The sequence below is a fragment of the Saccostrea echinata genome, unplaced genomic scaffold (assembly GCF_033153115.1).
Source record: "Saccostrea echinata isolate AGI-Se365-2 ecotype Australia unplaced genomic scaffold, CSIRO_AGI_Sech_v1 ptg000024l, whole genome shotgun sequence".
NCBI lineage: Eukaryota > Metazoa > Mollusca > Bivalvia > Ostreida > Ostreidae > Saccostrea > Saccostrea echinata.
Genome location: NW_026889773.1, coordinates 1042739 through 1068007, shown reverse-complemented (window position 1 = coordinate 1068007; position 25269 = coordinate 1042739). Strand labels below are relative to the sequence as shown.

Sequence of the window (25269 nt, the reverse complement as noted above, 5' to 3'; positions counted from 1 at the left end):
ATGCAAGTATTAGGTATCATTTTTGTTTTGCTTATTGACATATTCGGTTTGGTCTCGTAACTTTTGAAAAGATATGTACTGCCTTGTAAACTCTGATCCTCTATTGTAGCTACATCCTAATCTCATCCTGATCTGAACAAACCTAAACTAAGAATCTAAACTACCTGATAATTGCATATTAATATAATAATTCGAAGATTTTTCCTATGTAAAACTTTGATCCAATTTACCCCCACTCCCCTCCCACCCACAGGGGTCATGATTTTCACAAACTTGTATCTATACTTTATGAAGATGCTTCCATATTTATATCATTAACCATTGCTTCCCTATTCTTGAGGTTTTTAGCTAACCTGAGTCAAAAGATCAAGTGAGCTTTTCTGATCACCTGTTTTCCATCATTTGTCTGTCCATCCATCTGTAAACTTTTCACATTTTCAACTTCTTAAGAACCACAGGGCCAATTCAAACCAAAGTTGGTACAGAGCATCCTTGGTTAAGGATGGTTTAAATTTTTAAAATGAAGGGCCAACCCCCCTTACAAGGGGAGATAATCAAGAAAAGACAAAAGTAGGGCTGGGTCATTAAAAAAAGTCTTCCCAAGAACCACTCGGCCAGAAAAGCTGAAACTTATGTGGAAGCATCCTGGGTCATGTAAATTCTAAATTGTTCAAATCATGCCCCCCTGGGATAGGGTGGGGCCACTTTAGGGAATCAAAGTTTTACATTGAAATATGTAGGAAAAATCTCAAGATCCACTGGGCCAGAAAAGCTGAAACTTATGTGGAAGAACCCTGGGATAGTGTAAACTCTGTATTGTTCAATTCATGGCCCCCCGGGGTAGGGTGGGGCCAAAACAGGGAATCAAAGTTTTACTTAAGGAATTACATGTAATTTGATAGCTACCCAATTTATACGGTATAAACTGGGTTGGGGCAGTTTACGCTTTATAAACCGCGGTAGCTATCAATTTCATTCCTTGTAATTTAATTTAATTTTCATTCATTTAGTTTTAGAAAAAAAGATTATTGCCCTTAAAAAATGACTTCAAATTGTACAAAATTTAAATGTAACGTCAGGCGGATCGATACTTTTTTGACGCAAGTCATTGTGGCAGAGGCAACCTAATTTATACGATATAAAGTAAATTTTTTATCCAATCAAATGGCGCGTTACAATCAGAATTAAATTATATTGAAATATATAGGAAAACCCTTTTTAAAAACTTCTTAAGAACCACTGAGCCAGCAAAGCTGAAGCTTATGTGGAAGCATCCTGAGGTATTGTAGATTTTAGACGCCAGAATTATCAGCCCAGGTGAGCTAAAAATTATTTTAGGTAAATGTTCCAGTTTTCGACTTTAGCTTCATCCGTCGGTTCGAGACCGGCAAATATATTTGTGAGGTTCGATCAATTTAATTTATTCAGTCCTTTGTGAAAAATAAGGTTCGATTAAAGGTAAAAATGATGATTTTAACAAAAATACAAAATCTATCTGTACGATTGTCTCAATTTTCACGATTTGTTCTTTCTGTTCACTTGTATAACAAGAAGCCCATGGGCCAACTTAGTCAAAATGGCCTTGTTCTTTTCCTATATATTCCTCTATAAAACTTTGATCATTGTGGCCCCACCCTACCCCAGGGGTCATGATTTGATCAAACTTGAATCTACACTACCTGGGGATGCTTCCATATCAATATGACTAATCATGGCATTGCTGTTCTTGAGAAGTTAATTTCAACGATTTTTTTTCCCTATTTATTCCCGTGTAAAACTTTTATCCCCTATTATGGCCACACCCTTCCCCGGGGATCATGGTTTGAACAAAAATTGAATCTAAACTGCAAGATTTTTAAAAGAATTTTCCTATGTATTCCTATATAAAACAACGTCAGGGGTCCTGCACTCGTGGACATGGGACCCCTAACAAACTTCATACGATATTTTGCGGGCTTACTGTGGTAAGTCTTTATGTGAATATTAATTACAAATCTTGATTGTTTTTCTCATTTCTGGTGCAGGACATACGTGTAATGTAAAACCCTTGTGAGTTTGCTTAAAATTACGGTACATTCTGTATACGTATTTCCAGCAAAAAAAGTATTAAGAAAGAGGCTGTACACACTAAATACACTAATCCGAAATATCTGACGTTTTCCACGCTTCGTAATGAGAGAAGCACGCCCGTAAAATAGCAAATAAAGTTTGTCAGGGGTTCCAGGTCCACGAGTAGACTCAGAAGCCCCTGACGTAGGAAGGATGCAGTGGGGTTATCTCGCTTATTGGAAGTCGATGAACCTTAAGCTATTTTTGGTAAGATCGCTGTCATCGGGATATACATGCAATGTAATATGTAAAACAAATAGAAACACTTGTGAGTCTGCTTAAAATTACGGTAAACTCTGTATAGTTTTTAGCGAAAAAGTATCAAGAAAGGAGGGTGTACACACTAAATACACTAGTCCGAAATATCTGACATTTTCCAGGCGTTTTTATTCGATTTTGATATTTGACGTACCAGGAACATGTCAGAATCGGCGCCATTATGAAATATGAGTAATCATTGATCTGAAGCCCGCATTAATTCAATTATTGCTCTCATAAATTCAATTGTTGCGCGCAACAATTCATTTGATGTGCACCTCAATTCAATTGTTGAACTCAACGATATTGTGGAATTATTGCTCGCAAAAATTAATTTAGACATCGGTATACATAATGTGTTGATAGTTGTAGTTCAATTAAACCATATCTAAATATTTAACAACGATTTTGTCAGAGGAATTAGTGCGTGCATCAATTCTTTGAATTCAATTAAATTAAATAGCTGACTCTTTCTTAAAAAAAAAAATTTGCTCCGCGCATAATTGAAAAAAAAACGATATCATTAACTCAACTGAAGAGAGCAATGATTCAATTTTTGCGCGCATTAATTGAATTGACAGGCGAGATAATGGAATTGAAGAGAGCAATAAATCGACTATTCTGCACATTAATTGAATTATTGCTCCCTTCTATTGAACCATTCTGTGCATCAATTCCATTGTTGATAGAAATTTATTTACAATATCACATTGTAACTCATCTATGAAATATGAAAATAACGAACAATAATCAAGCTCAAAAGTCCATTGAAACAGTACAAATTGGGAGCAGAGCTAACACGGACCTCTAAAACACCAGAGGTGGGACCAGGTGCCATGGAGGAGTAAGCATCCTGTGTCGACCGGTCACAACCGCCGTGTGCTCCTTCGGATGACTTGTGTATACAATCAGAATGTTAAGGACATACGCAAAGTACCTTACCCACTGATAATTTTTCAAGATATTCTTAATTTAATATTATAGTGCCATCAGATATTCATAGACAAAAAATCAGCATGCATTACCAGAGTTTTTGAAAAGATATCAATTGATGAAAATTCTTGTATAATTCAAAGAAAAATATACAAAAATTATTGAACATATATTCTAGATGTTTTGTTTATCCAAACTTGATTTAGAAGAAGTGTACAACATCATATATAGACATTTAAATGTAGCACACTGTTCCTTTAAGTATCGAAACTCTTCAACTCCAGGGAAAAGGACAATAAAGTTCAAACTACGTTGCGTATGTCCTTTAGTGTAAACACATTTTATCTGCATAATAATGCGAGTAGTAATTTCAATTGCAGGATCAAGCTCAAAATTCGGTGAAAATGAACCCTCAAATCATTTTCAAATGTTACACCGAAAGTTGAAATATTATAATTAGGCCATTCCATTTTTTTCTCCGTTTAGCGTCATATTATCATTCATAAAAAATAATAAAAAAGTGTATAGTTTTCTTTTATTGTCTTTATCTCGAGGAAAGGATTAGTTGGATGTAAAATAATAGTAGTATATGTATAGATTAAATTCTCCGGATCGTTCAGTTTGATTTGTTGGGATGTTCAAATGACGGTGCTTAACATAGAGAAATTTGAAATGGCGTTAAATGCCATGTATGAATTCGGTTTATAAACATCCGCATAATCCACCTGAGAGATGAAAACATGCATTCCTGAATAAATTACTTCACTTTGTCCCTTTCTCTCTTGCCTCAACCGTAATCCGGCTGTATAGATTTCCGATTTCGATGTTGGGGCAGTGACACCACTTTATGGTAAATGCACCGTTGTACAATTACCTTCGTTTATTCCCGTATTTCAGTCAAGAACAGAGGAAATATTATGCTTCACTATCACAGATTAACATAGTCTTTTTTTTATTATTTTTACATCGCCTGGATCAACATTACAGTTTCCTGTTCGATGTCGATCTGTTCACGAACTCAGGCATCAACAAGAAGACCCATCAAAATGCATATTGTCACAAAAGCAGTGTATTCTGTTTTATCGAAAATACTTGTACTTCGACTATTCCCTCGCAATAATAGCAATTGACACGTATACACGTGCGAGCTTCCATAACAATACATACCATTTGTTAGTCTATCGCTGGCTGTCAGAGGAAGTCAAAAGACGATAATATTTTGAAGATTACCTGTCCTATCCAAAATATGCTAGAAAAATGCTAGATGAACAGAAGACACCAAGGGCTGAAGGTCAGCTCAGTAGTAGATGTTTTTTAATTGTTTGTTGTTTAACGCCCTTTCGAGAATTGTTAACTCATATGGAGACGCCACCATTTACTGGTGGAGGGCTGCAAATTTGGACTTATACTCGCACTCAGGGGCATAGAGCAGTGAGGGATCTTTTTCGTCCTAGTACCTACTGCGACACGGGACCTCGGTTTATAAATACGGTTTGCTCCGAAGGACCAGTCTCCACGTCCCATAGTGGGATTCGAACCCGTGACGTAAGGATCAACTCCTTACGTTGTGACTTTAGAGCAGAAAGACGGACAAACAGACGGACATGGTGATTCCAATATACCCCCCTAAACTTCGTTTGCGGGGGGTATAATAATATACATGTACATGTAGAAGCAGTTCCGCTTATTTAATTCATCATATCCAATGCGCCAAGTAAATTTATTGATAATATTAGATACATTCCATTTAAATCTGGTAGCAGGCTAAATACTGAGAAAGAATTTCAGTGGAGGGGGGGGGGGGCTCCTTTCATATCCCCTAGATCTGCGCATGCAAGGTTTGTGTTACTTTTGCATAAGAAATTAACGTTTCCAGAATAAATTTCGCCTTCCCCCAAGAATAAATTTCTTCCCCCTTCTCATTTTCCCGAAAGAATTAAGTTACTGATACGGTTTTAGTTCTTGCATTTCATAAGCCAGAAATGCCTGTCACTTGGAGAGAGAGAGAGAGAGTGAGTCAAACTTAATGACACTGAATGAATGACCTTAGGGTGGCTGTTTATTTTTAAGGTGTTGAAAAAGACATGGAAATTTGTAACTCTTGGCAAACCAAATCAGAATGACCTCTAGCGAACATTTCTCGCGCAAAAGCCAGGTCTCTTATCTCGGCTGCAGATTTCTTCTTTATTTATCCATGCATAATAAATTGGGTTGTATTTAATTCAAGAAAATTCTTCGTTCTATCTTGTGTACGACTGACGCATGGAATGTCAGCGAAAATCAAATAAAATCTTTAAATTATAATAAAGTTTGACCTTGAAACAGAGTTGAAATAATTTCAAAAGCATATATTTTAACGCAAAAGTCATGACAACACAAAATTATTATTCCCGATGAAGTGAAAAACGAAACTTAGATCTGTACTTCCTTTGTATAAATTTAGTAACAACTATCCAGGGGTGCGTTCAAAAGTGTATAGCGGCTACGTAGCCTCTACATAAAGCTGCGATTTTGAACTATATGCTAGCCTAGTTGCGACGTAGGGGGAGTTAGCATAAATGTTTGATGCTAAGTACCATATACAAGATGGCCTCCTTAGTTAACAGTTCGCAGAACACAGAATTTTAACAAAAAAGGGGTTGTTTTCTACATCTCATCGAATTAAATGTAAATTTACACATATATTTTTGCTTGAAATAAACTCTTTGTTACAAAAATAAGTTCTTACTGATATCTTTTTTATCCGAAATCTAACACTTAGCGGGTAGGCTAGCTGTACATTCTATAGATAGATATCTACCACCTAGCTGTTAGGTTAGCCGCTACGATATTGAACGCAGCCCTGGTCTTAAAAAAACTAATTCGGGGAAATTTTGGCCCCCACTTAACGACACAATTTTATGTGAGATATTTTTCGGAAACAAATTGAAATCATACAAGTTTGTAACCGTGACCTTTGACCTAAAATTCAGTAGAGGTCATTTTTAGCTGTAATAGGGGTCTGTTTAAGTTTAAAAGTCAACACTGTTCAGGCCCGTAGGAAGTAATTTCACTTTGAGGGGCCACAACCATACATTTTCAGTTGAGGGGGCATTATCGACTACCAAAATTCCTTGACAAGCAAAAAAAAAAAAAAGAAAAAAAAAAAAGGTCACCAGACGTTATTATTGAGGGGGCACAAGCATGTAGTAGCTATGTTTTCTATAGTATTCTATATATCGGCAAAATTATTGGGGGGGCACGGCCCCCCGTGCCCCCCCCCCCCCGGTTCCTACGGCCATGCTGTTTTATTGTAAAGACGCAGAGAGAACTAAGGAATCCTCTGAAAACTATTTTATGAAATATTTGAGATATTAGATAGTAGGGAAGGAGAGTAAGGAGTAGAGAATGCACCCCCTTGTCCAACCTCGCACTAGACTGAACCCTTGGAAATGTTGTCTTAGGAGACTTGGATCTTAGTACATGCATATATATGGAAGGATCAGGTCTTTTGGGTTATTTTACTGCATGTAGAGTCTACGTCTTGGTTAATATAATAAAAAGCAATTTTTTCTTAGCACACTAATATCAACTGGGTTAATTTGGATTGTTCTTTCTAATGTGCATTCATATTTATTTTGTTCATTTACAAGTACAGTGTACCACGTACTTCCCCCTTTTGGTAAATTATACACATGCAATTTCGCCAGAGCGCCCTTAATTTATATGTGAATGTTAACTACATTAATCATTTGTCTTGCTTTTTACACCGTTTTACCGCGATTTAAAAAAAATCATTACAAAGGGGGGAAACAGTTATCATTCCTGAATTAAATCTAATTCAGCCAAACAGTTTAATCATCGTCATTCACGAGATTCAAGAAATACGTGAATTATGTTTTTAATTTTAAATGTATTTGGCTTTGGAATAATATCGGTATGTGTTTATATAATAGGCTTCTATATGGCAGGATTTGGAGTCCAAAGGCCGACTATACACGGATTCCTCTCTATTGAATACTATGCAGTAATGACATATAAATTTCTTCCTCAATAATAACACCTGGCTTATCATGTTCATCGATTTTTTATGTTGTAGTTTAAAGTATCATAGCACTTTGTCCATACCCTAAGGAAAAACCCCGAGGACTTTCTTATCCAAAGGATATCCAAAAAACATTAAAACATTAGAGATTTCTGGATATGAAAATTGCAGAGAAAAGGCGATGATTCCTGATTTACCGGTCACGTGGCTACTCAGTAGAGGAGATGGATTAAGGGGTGTTAAATCGCCGATATAATTATTGGACATATTTAAAAGCTGTGCATTCATTCATTAGATCTGCACCGTTTCGGGTAACCATTGATTGCAAGGGGAGTTTTAATCATACATTCACATTTAAGAGCACATGTAAGTACTAATTTAATACCTACTTTTCTCTTTACAAGCAGGAAAGGAATTGTTATACTCAGAGCTGGTTTATATTAACAATATACAAGGTGTTCTGGGTCTTCAGCTGTTTGTTTTGTTTATACGAAAAGAAATAGGAGTCTTTCTCCTGTATAAAAATCTGGTATGGCACACGTGTGATCGACAATGCATAATTCAAGGATAAGAAATAAGAAATCTTTTTATAGCATGCTTATATAAGTGTTATAACACATCAGGACTTTTTAAAAAAAAAATCTTCATATCAAAACGTGAAGTGGCTAATCAAAGCTACTGACGCTCGCACGATGCGGGCGGTATAACATTCACTTGAGGGAAATATTACTCAGGAAAAAACTAAAATATTTACGAAATGTGTGTAAAGACGACTGTGGGTGTTGGAATACTTGAATAAGGATGTCGAAGTTAATGTTTAGTGTGGCTGACTGATGAGCACTTTGTATAAAAATATAATATTCTAAGGGTTCTCGGAGCATGTGAAATGTTACAAAGACACATTGTGTTACAGACGGATTTTTTTTTTGAGCTGTGTATATCTAAAAGCTCTCAAATTAGTCAAAAGATATTTTCATCCACTAACCCTTTTTCTTCGATACTGCTCCAGTCATGTATTGAGAAAACATTATAAGGTACGTTAATTTCTTTAGTGGTTAAAAAATTGCACTGATAAAAATAGTGGTTGTTCAAGGTTGCTTCTTACACAGTGAACATATTTTCGACGGGGGAAAACGAGGAAAAATTAATAGATTTGTAAACAATATAGTTTTCAATGCTCCTTTCTTTTTGGTGTAATATCAAGAACTCATAACGCAATTCTACTCTCATCTTCTTGGACTTATCTCAACAACAATGAATTGACGTAGACTATCTAAACACAACTTAATGATAGGAGACCGTAATTAACCCTCTGTCTATTTGATCAGATTTATGACATACCACGAATCCTCTTCAGGGACACCCCCTTCACGGAGGAGGCATGGTCCACAATCTAGCTATAAATTGAGTTTAACGACTTATCTGATGAGCCATTCTTACAACTAGCTTAATTTGAACTGGCCATATTACGGAACAAGAATATACCATTCGTTGTGTCGTCTAATCAATAGTAATTATTCATTTGGTGCCTGCCTTTAGGTTCAGGGTCAATTTAAAGAGAAATAATTGTCGTCTGGAAATGACATTGTGTCTTTTTGCAGAGTTTTGTCTCCCCTTAGACTTGTCATCTACATACGGTAATTAGTGGTGCCTCTTATGCCTTTGAACCGATTACGAGATAACTCAAAATTTTCTCAAATAATATACTCATACAAGATTTCCCTTTTTTTCCTGAAGTTATCCGAGAAATGACTTACAGTAGGATTATTTATTTATAATAATACTCGTCGACAAGGAAAAGTTTCACACAAGAAAAATGTCTGAAATAGCAATGCAAATCGTGAGCAATATTCGTCCGTAGATCAAGGTTTTTTAAAATTTATTTTTCCTTTTGCCTTTCTTCTTGTTGACAGCATGAACTTAAATAAATCGGGGTCACAATAATATATCATTCTGGCCACTGTATACTTCAGTTCCTAAAGCACATGAATGACAAATGAAGTACAGCATATCTTGACTGACCCATCACATGTAATGTCTTTGAGATTAATCTTAGGGAGATGGATCCGAAAAATAATTTAAGTGTACAAATTTATTTTTTCTGTAGTTTTTGAGAGAGAGAGAGAGTCATACTGTATAACGTTGCCAGAATACATGACAAGATAAACCCTTACATCGAAGGGGGAAAAATTAAACTTCATGAAAGATCAATAAACGTATTTCGTGCAAAAGAACTATTCTTCTCATCCCAAAACCCATTTACAGTGGTAATGACTTCGTATTTATTTATTTTTCATAAAGAACGCAATTTAGTAATGAAGTATCTCACGAAAGATTAAAAATAGTAAAAGAAAAAACCCTGTCGTTTCCATATCTACTACGACCCTTTCCCTGGTACACAAGAGAATTATTTTGTTTAGCTGCAGGCATAGAGCCATGTAAATCAAACCTGGTCACGTCCGTTGACAAACGTATAGAATTTTATAGGAGGAGGCTTTCAGCAATGAACTGACAGAGGACGAACATAATAATTTTTTTCTTTCTTTTTTTTTTAAGTGGAAACGGGTCCCTCTGACGTTTTCGGATGAAATCATGGCGATGGTAACACATAATGGACAAACGATCGGGATAACGGAGTACGTATCTCTTATTATTGAAGCAGCGAGGAAAATTATCGAGAAAGAACAACGAGAAAAAGGAATTTTAGATAAAAGTGGAATGTCTCTTGCCAGCGCGGACGCCCAGGAAGACAGGTTGGCCAGCAGCGAATCAGAATTCCCAAAAGAAATGGAGGAAGCTTCGACAAACTCTCTAGGTAAAATTCGATCAATTACATATTTTCAAAATAAATAAATGACTGAAAAATGTAAGATTTAAGCCCTTAATAATGAAAGTAATATAACATGTTTCTCTCCCTCTCAATTTCCATTAACTTCTGCAACAATTCATCTAATGTTTAAATAGAGTCGATGAGATAAAAATGTCACAACTTCCAGTCAAATAAACTAAACAGTTTGTTAGATATGATAAATAATAGTTATGTAAAACACGTAAATAGATTCTTGAAGAGTGTGTTAAAGCTTTCAATGCCGTTGATTACTCAGAGGGTGGGGAATGCGTTCAGAGTTAATAGACCCCGAACAGCAACATTGAAATCCATATGGAAAAGATAGCCATTCATGGTCAAAATGGGATCTGCAGTACCTAGTGTAATGTTTAGCAAAAAGGGATAACACAGTGGTGATAATGTCAAACATTTAATGAGCTAACGATTTTTTCCCCTGCAGATGATATCATTGTTCAGAATAAATGAAATGTATACACCCGTCCTGTTTTGAATACATGTATTTGATTTCCATGAATGTAAACAGACAACATCGAAATTTTTGGGGGGGTGTTCTAGTTCTGTATATCTTTATTCATTTTTTTAATTTCAGACACAAATTCAGTGAAATTACGTTTACCCGATGGAACTCTGCAGTCGGTGGAAGATTACATCATCGGAATTATAAAAGACGCCAGTGATCAGATCGAAAAAGAACGCCAGAATGCGAGTATAAGAGCAGACGACACCCTTGATAAATCAGCTGTTGGTGCTAACTTGCAGACGCCTTCTGAGACTGAACCCATCAGTAATACATGTGAAAAAGACTCAACACGTAAGGGAAATTTACAAACAGTTTGAAATTTTTTGTCCATAAATATTAGATATTTCCCTAAGTGCTAGATAAGAATAATTCAATTACTTTGGGTGTTTCCCAACACTAATTATGACTTAACACACATACTGAATTTAACAAGATTCTACTGCAAAATTTAATCAGTTTTTATTAGATGAAAAATTATGTATACTTTATCATTTTTACTGCAGCAAAGGCAGCTAAACCCAAAGTATCAAGTCCAAAGCAAGGACCTGTTTCAAAAGTTCTCAATAGGATCTTCAAGGTAGTTCAAACTTGAGAAGGCTGTGAATATGATTACAACAATAAGTGAGATTTTGATATACATAAAATTTTTTTGAATATGTACTTCCTTCCTCATGGGAGGCAATAGAACATTGAATCCTTGAGCCATAAAAAAAATTTACAAGAATTTTTTCTTCTTGGTAACCGGTAGCAGTGTACATGAAAACGAAATATCTGCATTCTATTAACATTTAGTGTTTATGATAAACTGTTTTGTCTAATCTTCACCTTGGCATTTGGATATTGATTTTAATCATAAAAAGTTTATCCAAAACACTTATTGTGAAGTGGACATTGATAAACATTTATTAAAGGAATCCTTAGTTTTCATAAACACACTCTATCTTATCTTCTTTTCAGAGAGGTAAAACAAAGGAAAAGGAGAAGCCAAATGAAGGAATTATCAATGGATTTGACGATTCTCTCACATCAGAGAGAGGTACCTAATTAATCTCTCCTTGACAGGGAAAAATCAATACCCAGAATGGATTTATTTCACTGTCATCATCTTGCACTCTCAACCCCATCATTACTTCCCCATTTGTTTTTCTATGTGACAAAAAGGGAATTACTAAGTGCCAAACCATCACAGTTGTCTTCAGCATTTTAAATCCTGGTCTTGAATCTGAAGCCTTAGTTTGTTTATTACTTTGCCTTTTTTTATGAACAAGGAACTTAGGCACACTAAATTTGTGTCTTCTATCTGAATGAAGCTGACTTGGTTATTACATGCACTTCATTTATTTTCCACTGAGAAGGATTTCTCCCTTAAGATATATATTTTAAGGTTAAAAAAAAACAAAACAAAACAAAAACAAAAAAAACAAAACAAAACACTTCAACCCTACTCATTGTTTTTAAAACCACAATGCTAATGAGAAGCTCTCCATTTGATCTATATAATCAATACATCAATTTTCAAAATCAAATTACTAGAAAAAATTTGTACTGACTATTTTTCATTTTTCATTTTTATTTTGGACAATTTTTTTTCTTTTTCTTTGGTTCATGATAAAAAAAATATTCCACCACCAACATTCAGTATTTCTGTCGCAGTATATCACTCGATTTCTATTGATTTTAGCTCAGTATCAACCTGTGAATGAGAACTTATTTCAAACAAGTCCTATTCACTTACAAAAAAAAAGATACATGTACATGTAATTCAAAAATAACAAAAAAACCCTCCTAAATAAATAGAATTAAAAAAGGATCACACTTGATACCCCCAACCCGTCTACAACCCAGAAATCTACTAAAATTTGACCTACAAATACAGGAACCAAATTACCTCTGCTGATTGATTTTTGTTGTTAATGGTAGTTCTAGCAATCAGGCAATTACACCAGTATTTTTCTCCACAATGATGTGAATGATTTGAGAGCCATTTGATTTTTTATATTGAATTTCTCATATCAGTACTGTAAGTGACTGTGGTTCTGCATTGATCAGGAATATTCTGTGGCTTTTGATAAAGGAAGATCAAGTATAAAACGTGAAAAAAATCAATCATAAAAAGAATATAAATTTATTTATAATTTGAAGGGAAGAGGGAAAAAACTTTCTTTAAAGTGATTAAAGAATCGTTTCTGTGATATATAGTATACATCAATATTTGTAATTAAAATACCAAAAGTATTTATTATTTGCAGAAAATTACTAATGTTACAGAATAAATACTGCTATTATACAATCCACTAGAATAAAAAAAAATATTGTTACTTAAAACTTAATCTGTACTGTGAAGTACTTCTGCATCATCATATTTTTTATTTTTCTATGTCCTTAAAACAATTGAGATGCTGAAAAAAAAAGTACTGCATGATTTATCTTCTGTATTTATTATGATTCTCTTTTTTTCAGCCAAAGAAGAAGAAAATACCCCCTCAAAACCTGAAGAAAAGTCCCCCTTCAAACCTGAACCAAGTTCTCCAAACAGTGTTCACAATGAAGAAATCACTGTTCACACAGAGAACCACGAATCTCCCAGCAAAGACAATAAACAAGAAATTCCCAAAGGAAAAGTCAAAGTCCAAAAGAAAAACTCCCTCAGGAAAATGTTGTCCTGTTTCTCTTCCAAGGCAGCTCAAGCAGACTGATCTACGTACGTATGGAGTACGATATCCGGACAAATCCTAAGCTTATATTTTGGATTGGCATGTTTCTATTCTGATTACATTTGGCTTGATCACAAACATGCATTACATGGATATTTATTACATTTGAATCCAATATTTGCATTAATAACTACATGGAGAATTCATGCAGTTCTAAACCAGTATCCTCATCCTCCAAAAAGAAGATAAGATTTTGTAAAGTGGAAATGTTTTTGTGCCATAATGAAAGGGTGTGAAAGTTTAGAAACACTTCATAATGAAGAATGTAAAAGAAATTGCTTTTCAATTCATGGATTCAAGAAAAGAGAACAAATTTTTTACTCAGTAGTATACAAGCTTAGATGGGATTCTTTAAGAAATAATATTTCAAATTGAAAGGATAAGAGAAATTGAGAGGAAATAGATTGGTTTTCAAGTAATATAAAAACTAGTTGGAACTGATGTCAGTGACAGTATCATTATAGCATTACTGCAGTGACAGCACAGTTGTGGTTGTTGTGAAAGTAAAAAACTGACGAATGACACCTGTCACTTGTGTTTTGCAAATTGTATAAAAATAATTTTGATGGCGAACTGACAATTGATAATAATAATGCAGCAGTATTGTATGTACCTACTGGTATATTAATGTTTGAATAACTAGAAAGACATATACATGTTTCTCATTTTTTTATGATCACAGACAATTAAATCTCATTTACTAGTACATGTAATACCTTTTATCTAATTTTACTACAGTATTATACAAAGAGTTCTTAATATGGTGAGGAAATAAAGAACTACTACTTGTTACACCCCCCCCCCCCCTCCTTTAAATATAGCTAAAATCAAGGATTGGCAATAAATAAAATGACTCATTTTGTATTCATCCTTGAAAATTTTTTTTGTTTTTTTTTTTTGTTTTTTTTTTGTTTTGGTTGAGTTTTTGATGTTCAAATTATACACCACTCTGTAAAATGCTCTAAAAAATGTAACTATGTATACATGTACAAAACATTTACTAATAATTCATTTTCATAGTAAATTTTTACTTCATTGATAACTAATTTCATTATGATTTATTCTTCAAAAACAAACAATGTCTATTTATAGAGTTCTCCTCATGCCAAATCATGATTCAAGTGTTGTAAAAATAAAATGGTGTAGCATGATTAAGTATTTTTCTTGTATTTTTTTTAATACCAATGTAAAAATGGAAACACTATAACAAGATAGTTGATATAGGTCAGTTGTTTCTGTGTGTGATAATGTGTTAATCATTATCACAATTTACAGCTACCATTGCATCCGAGTCATTTACTGAGTCTATCTCATGTACTTTATTTCAAGAAGGTATTTCATATGCCAGTACTATACTTTCATTGTCAAGGTGCTTAATTTTGTCAAAGTTATGTACATAGATATTTTATTCATTAGTAGTTGTTTCAATGGTTGGACATAATTAGCATTAAAAAACTGTATTCTACCGTCTAAGGAAACAATTGAAATATTGTACATTCAAATCCTGTGAATAATCATAAGATGAATTTTTTTTTCAAAATTGACTAAGAAAAATAAAAATGCATATCAAAGAGTTTATCTTTTTTAATTAGGAGAAAGATGGGGCTATAATTTTGCATAAAATTGGTTTTCTCTTACTTTTATGTTAAAATGTCTTTTGCTATGTGCAATGAATATTTTAAACAACATGCCGTATATTCTTTTCCATACAGTTGAACTTCATTATCTCGAATGCCAATATCTTGAATACAAGGGATATGTCCAAGTGAGTTGGCAGTCCCAATAACTCATTCTTTATGTTTTTCTTGAATCATTGGATATCTCGAATTTTAATTTTGGTCCCATTGAGTTCGAGATAACAAGGTTTGACTGTATTATATTTGCAATAACAAGTTTCTATATACCTCTCTAATTTGCTGTCTCGATACAATTTATGTCTTATCCTTTTTTTAAAGATGCATTAAATCTACCACCTGGTACAATTGTGTTTATAATGCATGTCTTTGTCTTATCTAAGGTTCACTGTCCCTTTGTTCACCCATGTAAAATTTTCCTTTACTGCTAACGATTATTTTTCAAGAGAAATCTAATTTATAATTTAAATACTCACATTTTCAGCATACAATGGGGGCAAAATTAGACAGAAATGTCCTTTTAACATGTCAATTTTATATAGGAATAATAGTGATTTAACTCACTGAGAACTATCTCTCTTAACAGAGGGTCAGTGAACCTTAAATTCAAATTTTGTTTACGTTTGAATTCAAAAATTGCAATAAAAGACAAAGTTTTACACATTTGTTTCTTCATTTTATCATATGACCTGGCTAAATTAAATAATTATTTGGCATAGCATTACCTTTTTTTTCATACTGAACATACACATACTGGTATATCAACAGAATTACAATAAAACTTATTTAGTACACTAAAACTGTATCTTCCCTTCAAATTGCCTAAATTCAAAAGTTGGGATAATATTTTTTTTTAAAGAACAAGTGATAAGGCTTGACTGTATCTTAGGCCTTTGTTTAACAAAGAATTATGGCCCAGACATTTCTTTTTTAAACTGAGAAACATTTTTATCCTGAAGCCAAAGGCACTGGTAATGGTCAGATCTGGTTGAGAAACCTATCATTTTATAATGAAACACCCATGCTTATTACCATCAACTTAGGTTAGACTAGAGGCACTGTGAGCAATGAGCTCACAAAATGAACCCCCCCCCCCCCCCTGCCACATGAGTATAATGATAAAGTCCATATTTTGCTATGGGAGAGACCAAATATGTGTCTGATCAAAATGTAAAAGAGGAGATGCACAATGGCACTATGTAATAATTTAAAAGATTTTAGGAAAGTCTCATTAAATTTTATTCAGTGATATAGGAGGAGTTGTGGATAAGAGATGGGTACCCCACATATTATATGAATGACAGTGTCTGTGTTTTGCTGTGGGAAACCCCAAACATGTGTGTCTAATCAACACATAAAATAGGAAGGATAGATATAGATGGACAGACAGACACCCCCATTACTATATACCCTCACTTCTCAAGCAGGGGGTACAAAAATTTGAAAAAAAAAAAAAAAGGAAAAGGACAGGCATTTCTAATCTAACAAAGATATGTTCAATAAAAATGCTAAACCTCTTCAATTTCCTTGCCAAAAGCCTTTTTAATTTGAGTCTGAGATTAATGGTCAGGGTTAAACAGGAATCTCATATGTAACTACACCCTAAGATCTAATATGCATAACTTATGGAGCATCACACCTTTAGATCACTGGCAAACATATTCCAGTGTTTGAAATTATTCCCAATCAAGGGGTGTAAAAATTGAAGCTGTGGCCTGGTGCAACTTTGTGACAGACAGACAGCAAAGGGAGACGAAAACAAGATGTCTTAACTATCATTCTGTTTAGAGAAGAGAAAAAAACTTGGTTAGAACAATACTCTTTGAAGGGAAGACAAAATGATACATGATGTAAGTAGACATGCATGAGTTATCTCTCCTTGAATTTTAATCCATTGAAAAGCTGGTTTGTGGATATGTATGGTAAGAGAAAAAGAACATATTTTTTTCCCACAAGTATAAAAACTCCTTTAGAACATCTGATCTATTAATGTACATTATCAAAATCTTTACAATTATTTGTATATATAACAAGATTGATTCTGTTGATTACTGTTGATTCAGGCCTGGTTTAGTAGACTTCTATACATGCGTATCGAGTGAGCCTTCCTCCTCGGATTTCCTTGGTTCGACCACAGTGACGTAGTATCGTTAACACTGACCGCCCAACACTGTCCAGTTTGAAATTAGTAAATTCCTTGATATCAGTATCCACTATGAAGTGCTCTCCTGTGAAAAAAGTATTTCAGTAAATTATTGTTAATTATAATAAGTCATCAAACATATCAATCTGATGCCTTGATCAACTTCCACTTTTGATTATAATCAAACTGTCACTTGTGATTTCTTTGTAACCTGAATTTTTCTTAGATATATAACATAAGTTTCTTAAAATTATTCCAAATTCAATTTCCTTTCAGGGGCAAAATTAGAGGGAATTAGTTAAGACAGCCTTCATAGATGTAAATATACAGTCAGTTCTGCCTAAGAAAAATGAGAGGAACTGAGGGTTTCTGAAGATGGACAGCCTTATGTATTTTTGAAAGTTACAAAAAAGCACTAAATTGATTCATCTTTAAAGTATTTCAAAGGTACAAGCAGATAATAGGGAGAGTCAAAATAAATTTATAGACAAAGTGCACCAATCTATAGACAAAGTGCACCAATCTATAGACAAAGAGCACTAATTTATAGACAAAGTGCACAAATTTTCATTGTTTTATTGAGCCACTGCCGACTTGATTGGAATATAAACAAGGTACTGAGGGTTGTGGAGTCAACTCAATATTAAAAACTGAGCAAATGACATAGTGATCAATGATGTTTACTGAAGAAATCAGGATTAATATTAATGAGTTTTGAACGTGTTTAAAGAAGGAATTTTTGAGAGTGGGTGGGTCAGTGGGAGACTGGGAATTTAAATTCTAACAAAACTAGATAAAGCAACGAATGCCCCCGCAGGCAGCCAAAATTTCATATGCAATATTTAGTTTTAAATTTGTTTGCACATAAGATTTTAATTTCTAAGTTCAAGGTGCATAACTAAGTTAAAAACTATGCAATATTAACCTTATTAGGCCAAAAAAATTAATCAATAGTTTCTCAGGCACCGCCGCATCAGGTCAAACACTGCCGCATTGATCAATTTTATTGATATGTTGAAAAGGGAAATAACTCAATTGTTGCCAAGATAATGAATGGAAAGTCAATGATGACGGAATGATGGAACAGGGTAACACTTATGACGGGGGGCATAAAAACGACCTTATGTAAAATTGCCCTTAAAAATGGAAAGTCAATGATGACAGGATGACCGAATGAAGGAACAGGGTATCACTATATGCCCCCAGCTATTTTATGGCTGGGGCATTAAAACATGACCTTATGTAAAATTGACCTTAAAAATGAGAATTTTATTCCAGAAACTGTATTTATCTAAAACGCTGTGGTGCTTAACCAATAAAATGAATATATAACTTATAATTAGTTTTTTTCAAACCTATGTCACAAATAATTGAGTTTAGATGAGATGATGATGAAGATGATTTATTTATCTGGACAATTTGGCCAGGAACCAAAGTGTCCAGACTAATGAAGCTCCACTAGTATATATTTTGGTATCAAAGGAAAAAATTGACTGTGGACCCTAAAGGTCAAACACTACAGATTCTCCAAGTGTTCCTTAGCTTACCTACATAAACGACAACTTTAAAATTTACAGGGATCAATGTCACAAGCGTCCATCCCCGAGTCGTTACTTACCTTTGGTGTCCTTGGACTCCTGCTCTTTGTATCTCTCATATCGCTTCCTGTTCACATCATTAAGTGTGGTTCTCTTCATTCCTAGGATTTTGTACTTCTCACTCAATGCCTTATTCAGTTCATCAATGGCAGTGTTTACCTGATTGTAATTCAGTCTTCCTTTCATGTATCTAAAACAGAGAAATTAACAAGACCTTAAAGTTCCTGTTCTACTCTGAAAAACTTGGGTGAATGTAGTTTATAAATGATGACTATTGTAAGGTTGTAAGCACCATGAAAAGATTGTATATCCCTTTTAAACATGTTCCTCTTACTTTGGAACCTCCTCAAATTCCTCCACAGTTATGTAAACCAGGGCAGGGATGTAAACTGCCTTTGCGTGCTTCCTTCCTCTTGAGCGACTCCTTTTATTTGGGATGTTTTCCTTGTCATTGGAGGAAGAAGATGCTACACTTGTTTCGCTTTCACAGGATCTATTGTAAAAGCCGATAAAAAATATCTTTTGAATACTCTACCAAACCTAGAACACTGACAAAGTCATACAGGGCCTTACAGTATGCTAACACAAATAATCTTAAACTTCCTTTAGACATAGTCCCTTTGGCAAGTGGCCTCAGATGATTTTTTTTTTTGGGGGGGGGGAGGGAGGGTTCATTGTGTAGTGAATATGAAGTCTGCATGTTGAAATAAATACTCAATTTTTTGTACCACATTAAAGTTTGCTCATGAGAAAATGAACTATTTGGACCCTGACCTTTGAATGAATAACCTCAAATCTACAGGTTTTAACAATTGTTCACCTAGTAAAGAAAAATGTTCTTTTCAGTTTAAGAAATTGTACCATAGTTACTGTAGAGCATTTCTTAATTCAAAAATGGCTGTATCAATAGTCTTGGCCCTTTGGTCTTGACCTATATTCAACTCAAGAGATGTCTTCTTCAACATATCTTTATCTATGTAGTAACCAAAAAAATTTACAAGGTCTATTCAAACAATCTTGTCATTTAATCTAGAAGTCTTCCTCAAAATATCTTCCACCTTGAATGTAATAAAAAAAGGTCTGTAGATTTAAATGTACCCAAGTTTCCACATGACTCATATCACATAAAAGTGATGGTCAGACAGACAACTCGATAGACAGACATACAGACTTGGTGATTACTATACAATATCAACAGCTCAATGCTGGGCTCCCCTAATATTGATGAAAAACATGTTTTCTTTTTGAACAGAAAGTTTCAAAAACTTAAAATGGTCTAATATACATTGGAATATAAATAAGCAAAAAGACAAGGAATCCTTGCGCAACAAAATTTAAGCATTAATTTCTTTCCTATGTAACTTAAGTTTAAGTTAATTTTCTGTTTTGAAGGATCTTACTGTAGTGGGGTTGGATCTGTTTTCACTGGTTTTGGAAGATGTGGAGGAATATTGTCCATCAAATGCTGCAGACTGCTGATATCAAGTGAATGTGTCAAAGCCTGTAATTAATAAAACATATATTATCAAAGATTATGAGGCTGACCTCCACAAATGTTATCTATAATTAAAGCTTTCTCATATCAATTACTGTAAACGTCTTTGGTAGACAGACACCTCGGCCCAACGACACCTCGGCCCGTCGCGCTTGACACCTCGGCCCTGACAGGTCGGCCCAAAATTATTGACACCTCGGCCCATACTAAAGACACCTCGGCCCAAGGAATTTTTTTTTAAGAATAATTATCTGTATTCACTATGGTAATATAAATGTATGTATGTTTATAATGACGATATGTATACGATAAACGGGCAAATAATTTCAGAATTTTTGAAGAGTGTGACTAAAATGGGTAGTAAAACCCGGGCCGGGCCGGGAATTTTGAAACTGAAAACCGGGTTTTCGCTAATTACTGAAAAAATACTGAATTCTTCAGCACGAAACTTACAGATGTAATTTAATACAACAAAATGTGTCTTCGCTGAGAGTTTTAACACCAAATATTATATTGTTCAATTATTATTAACGATTGTCATTTTCTCGGTGACTAAAATGGGTAGTAAGCCCGGTTTATTCATTTTGGTGCTTTAAAGCTAATTACACTCAAAAATGGGATGTCTTTGTGTTTTATCATTGTTTATTAACTTTAAGAACTTAAATATTACGACAATTGCAAAAATTAATGTCGATAATTAAAATAATCGCCGAGTTTTGATACCCGGGACAGTCCAAAACCGGACGCGTTTGCCCGGGACAAACTGGAACATTCCGAAAAAATGAATGCGGGTGGTTACGTTCCGATGACTTGTTCGACCCGCGTGGTTTCGACACAAATCCATGTTCGACCCGAGTGGTTTCGTTCCAAAGCAATTAATTAACAATTAATTGCTTCGGAACGAAATTAATTAACACTTTCAAAAGTTTTACATTTTATTTTTTCGTCTACAATTTTTTTTTTATATTGACCACGTATAACTGTGGTAATTATCGTATGTAATTAAATTTGGAGAAACGTACATTGTTCAGACAGTGCATATGTGATCACGGTACATTTGAAGAAGTATTTGATTAATTTTTATGGAAAATTGTTCAAATATAATTCATTACTAAATCAAATTTATCAACATTCATGCTCCGCGATAGTAGAAAAAAATGTTAGGAAACCTGCATGTTGACTACACATACGGAAACAACTACCTATTGACACGCACATCTCTGAAGCCATACAATATACAGCTACCGGATATCCATTTGTTTACCGCACAGTGTATACCCCTGTACTCAGGTATTGACATGTAGGGATATATATTAGAGTAGGTCGAAACCATTGCCATCAGATAACCGGGTGCAGAGAATAATGTAGAATTTATTTTAAAAAAGTAATCTAACTCCCCCCCCCCCCCCCCCCCAAAAAAAAATAAATCAACAAATGGAGAAAATAAATGAAATATACACAAAAATACCGACATATTCTATTTTTTTTTCTTTTAAATACTAATGGAGTTATATACTAATGGAGTTATGGACATAATGATTTGACAAGAGAAAGACTGTAGGCTACAGCTAGATTCGTATTCAGGTAATCATTTCGCCGAAATTACATATATGTAGTATATGTCTGCAGAGCTAGCTTGGAACATGTTAAATTAAGATCATGAAGATATTACCAGTAAATTTGATAAAATCTACGCAGTTGGCTTGGTTCAGTAATATTTACTCCTCTCGTCATTATCTCGGAAATTTATGGTTCGTCCCGGGTAAACGTCTCCGGTTTTGGTCGGTCCCGGGTGTTCAAAAATGCATTTATTTTCTACAATCGGTGAATATTAATAAAATGGTTATAATTTTTGGGTTGTTTAAGTTGATTTCCATCTATCCAATACAAAAAGCTGCAATTATTTCAATAATATTAAGTGCAAAACACCAAAATATGCAAACTCACTGTTTTCTATGTTGGTACATTTCACAGTGGTTTTAATTTCACTGTCACTGAATTTCTCATTCCTAAATATTTGCAATTGTAAAAATACTCTTTCAAAACAAAGTAGGTTAAGGTAATTTATTTAAAACAAAAGTTTCCAGTAAATAACTTTAAACTGGCGTTGTTATTAACGATGGATTTCCATTAAGATTTTCAAAAATTATCTATTTTACTTTTACAGAATAGGAAAACAGGATTTTTAGAGCATCAAGCGTGTATTTGAGATATAAATCCTATATTGATATGTCGACAATATTCATGATATATTGATGAAAATTCTTTGATTGCAAACATAGTGAAACTAAAACCTCCACAACGTACTCCACTTTTACAGTAAATGTTCTGGGAATGTGCATCCCTAGATGCAATATCTATGCAAGTTTGGTCCAGGTGCGGCTAACAGTTATTTTGGAATGGGCTGTGCCAAAAACTTGAAACTGAGATGCAGTCGACAACAGTATAGCATAAGCTCATTCTGACTTCATCAGGTTGAGCTAAAAATAAACTAGATTTAGGATACAGCATATTTAACAAATAAATTATTTGTTTTCAACATTTTCAAATACCCCTTTTACATATGTACGCTATACAACCCTGTGAAACACAATGGAAGAAACGCATTGAAGAAAGCATGGACAGAAGAAAATTGTTTCAATTGTTTGCACCTCAACCTGTACAAATTCTTATGAAAATAAAATGTAAATGTTATACAACCAAAGAATCAGAAAATTATTGGGGTCTTTACCTAGGCCTCTTGTTGGGGTTCAGTGGACCTTGGGTAAGTGTGCAGATTAGGTTTTGGGTGGCAGTTCTGAATCTATTCAACTTTATTGTGGGTGTACAATGTATACCAATTTTAAAGAGAACATGCTTGATTCAAATCTGGTCAAATTTGAAGAGTTCGTAACAGTATAAAATTTGACATGAAATTGCTAAGAAAAAAAAAGAAATTTGCTGGGGACACCCTAAATCTTCACTATATCCATGAATTTGCCACATCTGTGTTCATACTAAACAAGCGTTACTGTCTTACCTTTTTTATCCAGTAAAATATTCACCGATTTATGAGGACCTGACCATGATATTAACTGGTTCATTATATATACACAGTTTTAACATGAAGCATGAATGATATCAAACCTTCATTTCATCCACTTTTTGCTGTCTTTGTTTCAAAACAGATTTAATATCTACAAGAATTGACGAGAGTGTATCAATATCTTCAGAGAGGTGTTCAATAAGTTCCTGGCAGGTACTCTCCTCCTCCTCCCCCTCCTCAGCTCTCTTGTTCTCCTTCAGGTCAATCATAAAATGAATGCCTTCTAACTTCTCACAAAAATGATTCATCAGCATTGGCAAACTACCCAATTCCATAATGTTTACCTACATTGAATATTAATTAAATAAACATCAACATAATACACAAATCGAGGGCAACAATGATAAATGCATACATATTACATAAACATTGAAGTATCCTACACTGCAGTTGTGTTGTTACTGACAAAACTACCTCCTTATAATTCACCAAAGAGTGTTTCAAGCTCAAACCTATTTTCTATCAAGTTCAAATATACAAGTGGTTTATCATTTCTATGCATAGTCACCATGGAACTATACTTGTCATACTTACAAATTAGGAATGTAAAATTCGTAGTTTTTCAATTGTTTTTATGTGCACTTGTAACCATTCAGAGACCTTTAAATTAGAAATTTACAGTCAGCAATACCAATTTCATTTAACTTAAAAAAGTGAAAAGAAAGACATGACTCCACTATCAACATTTTTACCCAAGTGACTTTCTAATTATTTCATAGTACATATATTTGCCAACAGTATTTTCAGAGATATGTCTGTGATTTCATTGGTACCTTTGTACGTCTTCTTTTGACATGTCATTATGTACATATTAATACAACTTTTTTTTCTGATCACAGTTTAATTATTGACTGATTTCCCAGTGTGCTGCTAAGGATTTAATAGTCATAAGAATGTTTACTGTAAATTTTACATGAAGAACTTGAAAGAGCTAGGGAAAGTTGCCTATTCTGACCTAAAATTAAGATTTGCTATTCAGTTATAGAATTAACTCCTCATAACATTTATCAAATCTTAATTTTAATCCTAATTTTGAAATTACAATTTCTTTTTCAAGAATTAAGTGTGTTGTTACAAATTAATTGCTTTACCAGTATATAGCCACAAACTTTTAGAACTCTGAGTGCAAAGTGTATTGAGGAAACATGGTTTGTTAAACTATTTTTGTCTTGTATTGCTTTCAGAACAATAACAAGAGGCCCATAGGCCACATCGCTCACCTGAGCACATTAGCTAGGCAAAAGCACAAATCAGTTCAGTATTGAAAAGATTACCGTGGTGGGGTGGGGGTGGGGTGGGGTGGGGGCTTGAATTTTAAACTACCTGATGATGCTTTCATGTCAACATGTCAATATAACAAATGGCTTTGTTGTACTTGAGAAGATTTTTAAAAATTCTGCCTATATATTCCTTCGTAAAATTTTTGATCCCCCATTGTGGCTCCTCCCTATCCCTGGGGGTCATCATTTGAACAAACTTGAATCTACACTACCTGAGGATGCTTCCATATCAATATGACTAAACATAGCTTTTCTGTTCTTGATAAGAAATTTTTTTCCTATATGTTCCTATGTAAAATTTTTGATCCCCCATTCGTGGCCCGACCCTATACCCGGGGGTCATCATTTTAACAAACTTGAATCTACACTATCTGAGGATGTTTCCATATCAAAATGACTAATCATGGCTTTGCAGTTCTTGAGAAGAAGATATTTTCCTATATATTTCTATGTAAAATTTTGATTGTCCATTGTGACTCTGCCCTACCCCCGGGGGTCATGATTTGTTCAAACTTGAATCTACACTATCTAAGGATGTTTCGACATGAGTTTCATCTTTCCTGGCTCTGTGGTTCTTGAGAAGAAGATTTTTAAAAGATACTATTAATTTTTCACTAATTTTTAATTA

The 25269-nt window shown here is 34.1% G+C and overlaps 2 protein-coding genes across 3 annotated transcripts; one reads left to right on the top strand and one right to left on the bottom strand.

Moving 5' to 3' along the window:
• The first annotated feature begins 7267 nt into the window (after positions 1 to 7267).
• Positions 7268 to 13391, top strand: LOC133191792 (uncharacterized). 2 transcript variants are annotated; one of them, XM_061327527.1, is made up of 6 exons: positions 7268 to 7690; positions 9881 to 10139; positions 10762 to 10983; positions 11196 to 11269; positions 11650 to 11728; positions 13153 to 13391. In XM_061327527.1, exons 2-6 carry the CDS (start codon positions 9917 to 9919, stop codon positions 13386 to 13388), a joined length of 834 nt encoding a protein of 277 aa, XP_061183511.1. In that variant the 5' UTR covers positions 7268 to 7690; positions 9881 to 9916; the 3' UTR covers positions 13389 to 13391. The 2 variants fall into 2 exon arrangements, with proteins under 2 accessions (XP_061183511.1, XP_061183512.1); XM_061327528.1 differs by lacking the exon at positions 7268 to 7690 and adding an exon at positions 8038 to 8358.
• A 2758-nt stretch (positions 13392 to 16149) lies between these two features.
• Positions 16150 to 23644, bottom strand: LOC133191791 (spindle and kinetochore-associated protein 1-like). The gene is made up of 5 exons (XM_061327526.1): positions 23403 to 23644; positions 20182 to 20282; positions 19116 to 19274; positions 18802 to 18971; positions 16150 to 17268 (listed from the first exon to the last, which is right to left on the bottom strand). Exons 1-5 carry the CDS (start codon positions 23634 to 23636, stop codon positions 17111 to 17113), a joined length of 822 nt encoding a protein of 273 aa, XP_061183510.1. The 5' UTR covers positions 23637 to 23644; the 3' UTR covers positions 16150 to 17110.
• Between the last annotated feature and the right edge of the window lie 1625 nt (positions 23645 to 25269).

Excerpts from the sequence above, each read along its gene's own strand:
- LOC133191791 (XM_061327526.1), bottom strand. The coding sequence starts at position 23,636 with ATGGAATTGGGTAGTTTGCCAATGCTGATGAATCATTTTTGTGAGAAG. Across the intron at positions 19,275-20,181 it reads ACAGATCCAACCCCACTACA|ATCCTGTGAAAGCGAAACAA; the intron begins GTAAGATCCTTC and ends CTTTTACAATAG. Across the intron at positions 18,972-19,115 it reads GAATTTGAGGAGGTTCCAAA|ATACATGAAAGGAAGACTGA; the intron begins GTAAGAGGAACA and ends TCTCTGTTTTAG.
- LOC133191792 (XM_061327527.1), top strand. The coding sequence starts at position 9,917 with ATGGCGATGGTAACACATAATGGACAAACGATCGGGATAACGGAGTAC. Across the intron at positions 10,984-11,195 it reads ATGTGAAAAAGACTCAACAC|CAAAGGCAGCTAAACCCAAA; the intron begins GTAAGGGAAATT and ends TTTTTACTGCAG. Across the intron at positions 11,270-11,649 it reads TTCTCAATAGGATCTTCAAG|AGAGGTAAAACAAAGGAAAA; the intron begins GTAGTTCAAACT and ends TCTTCTTTTCAG.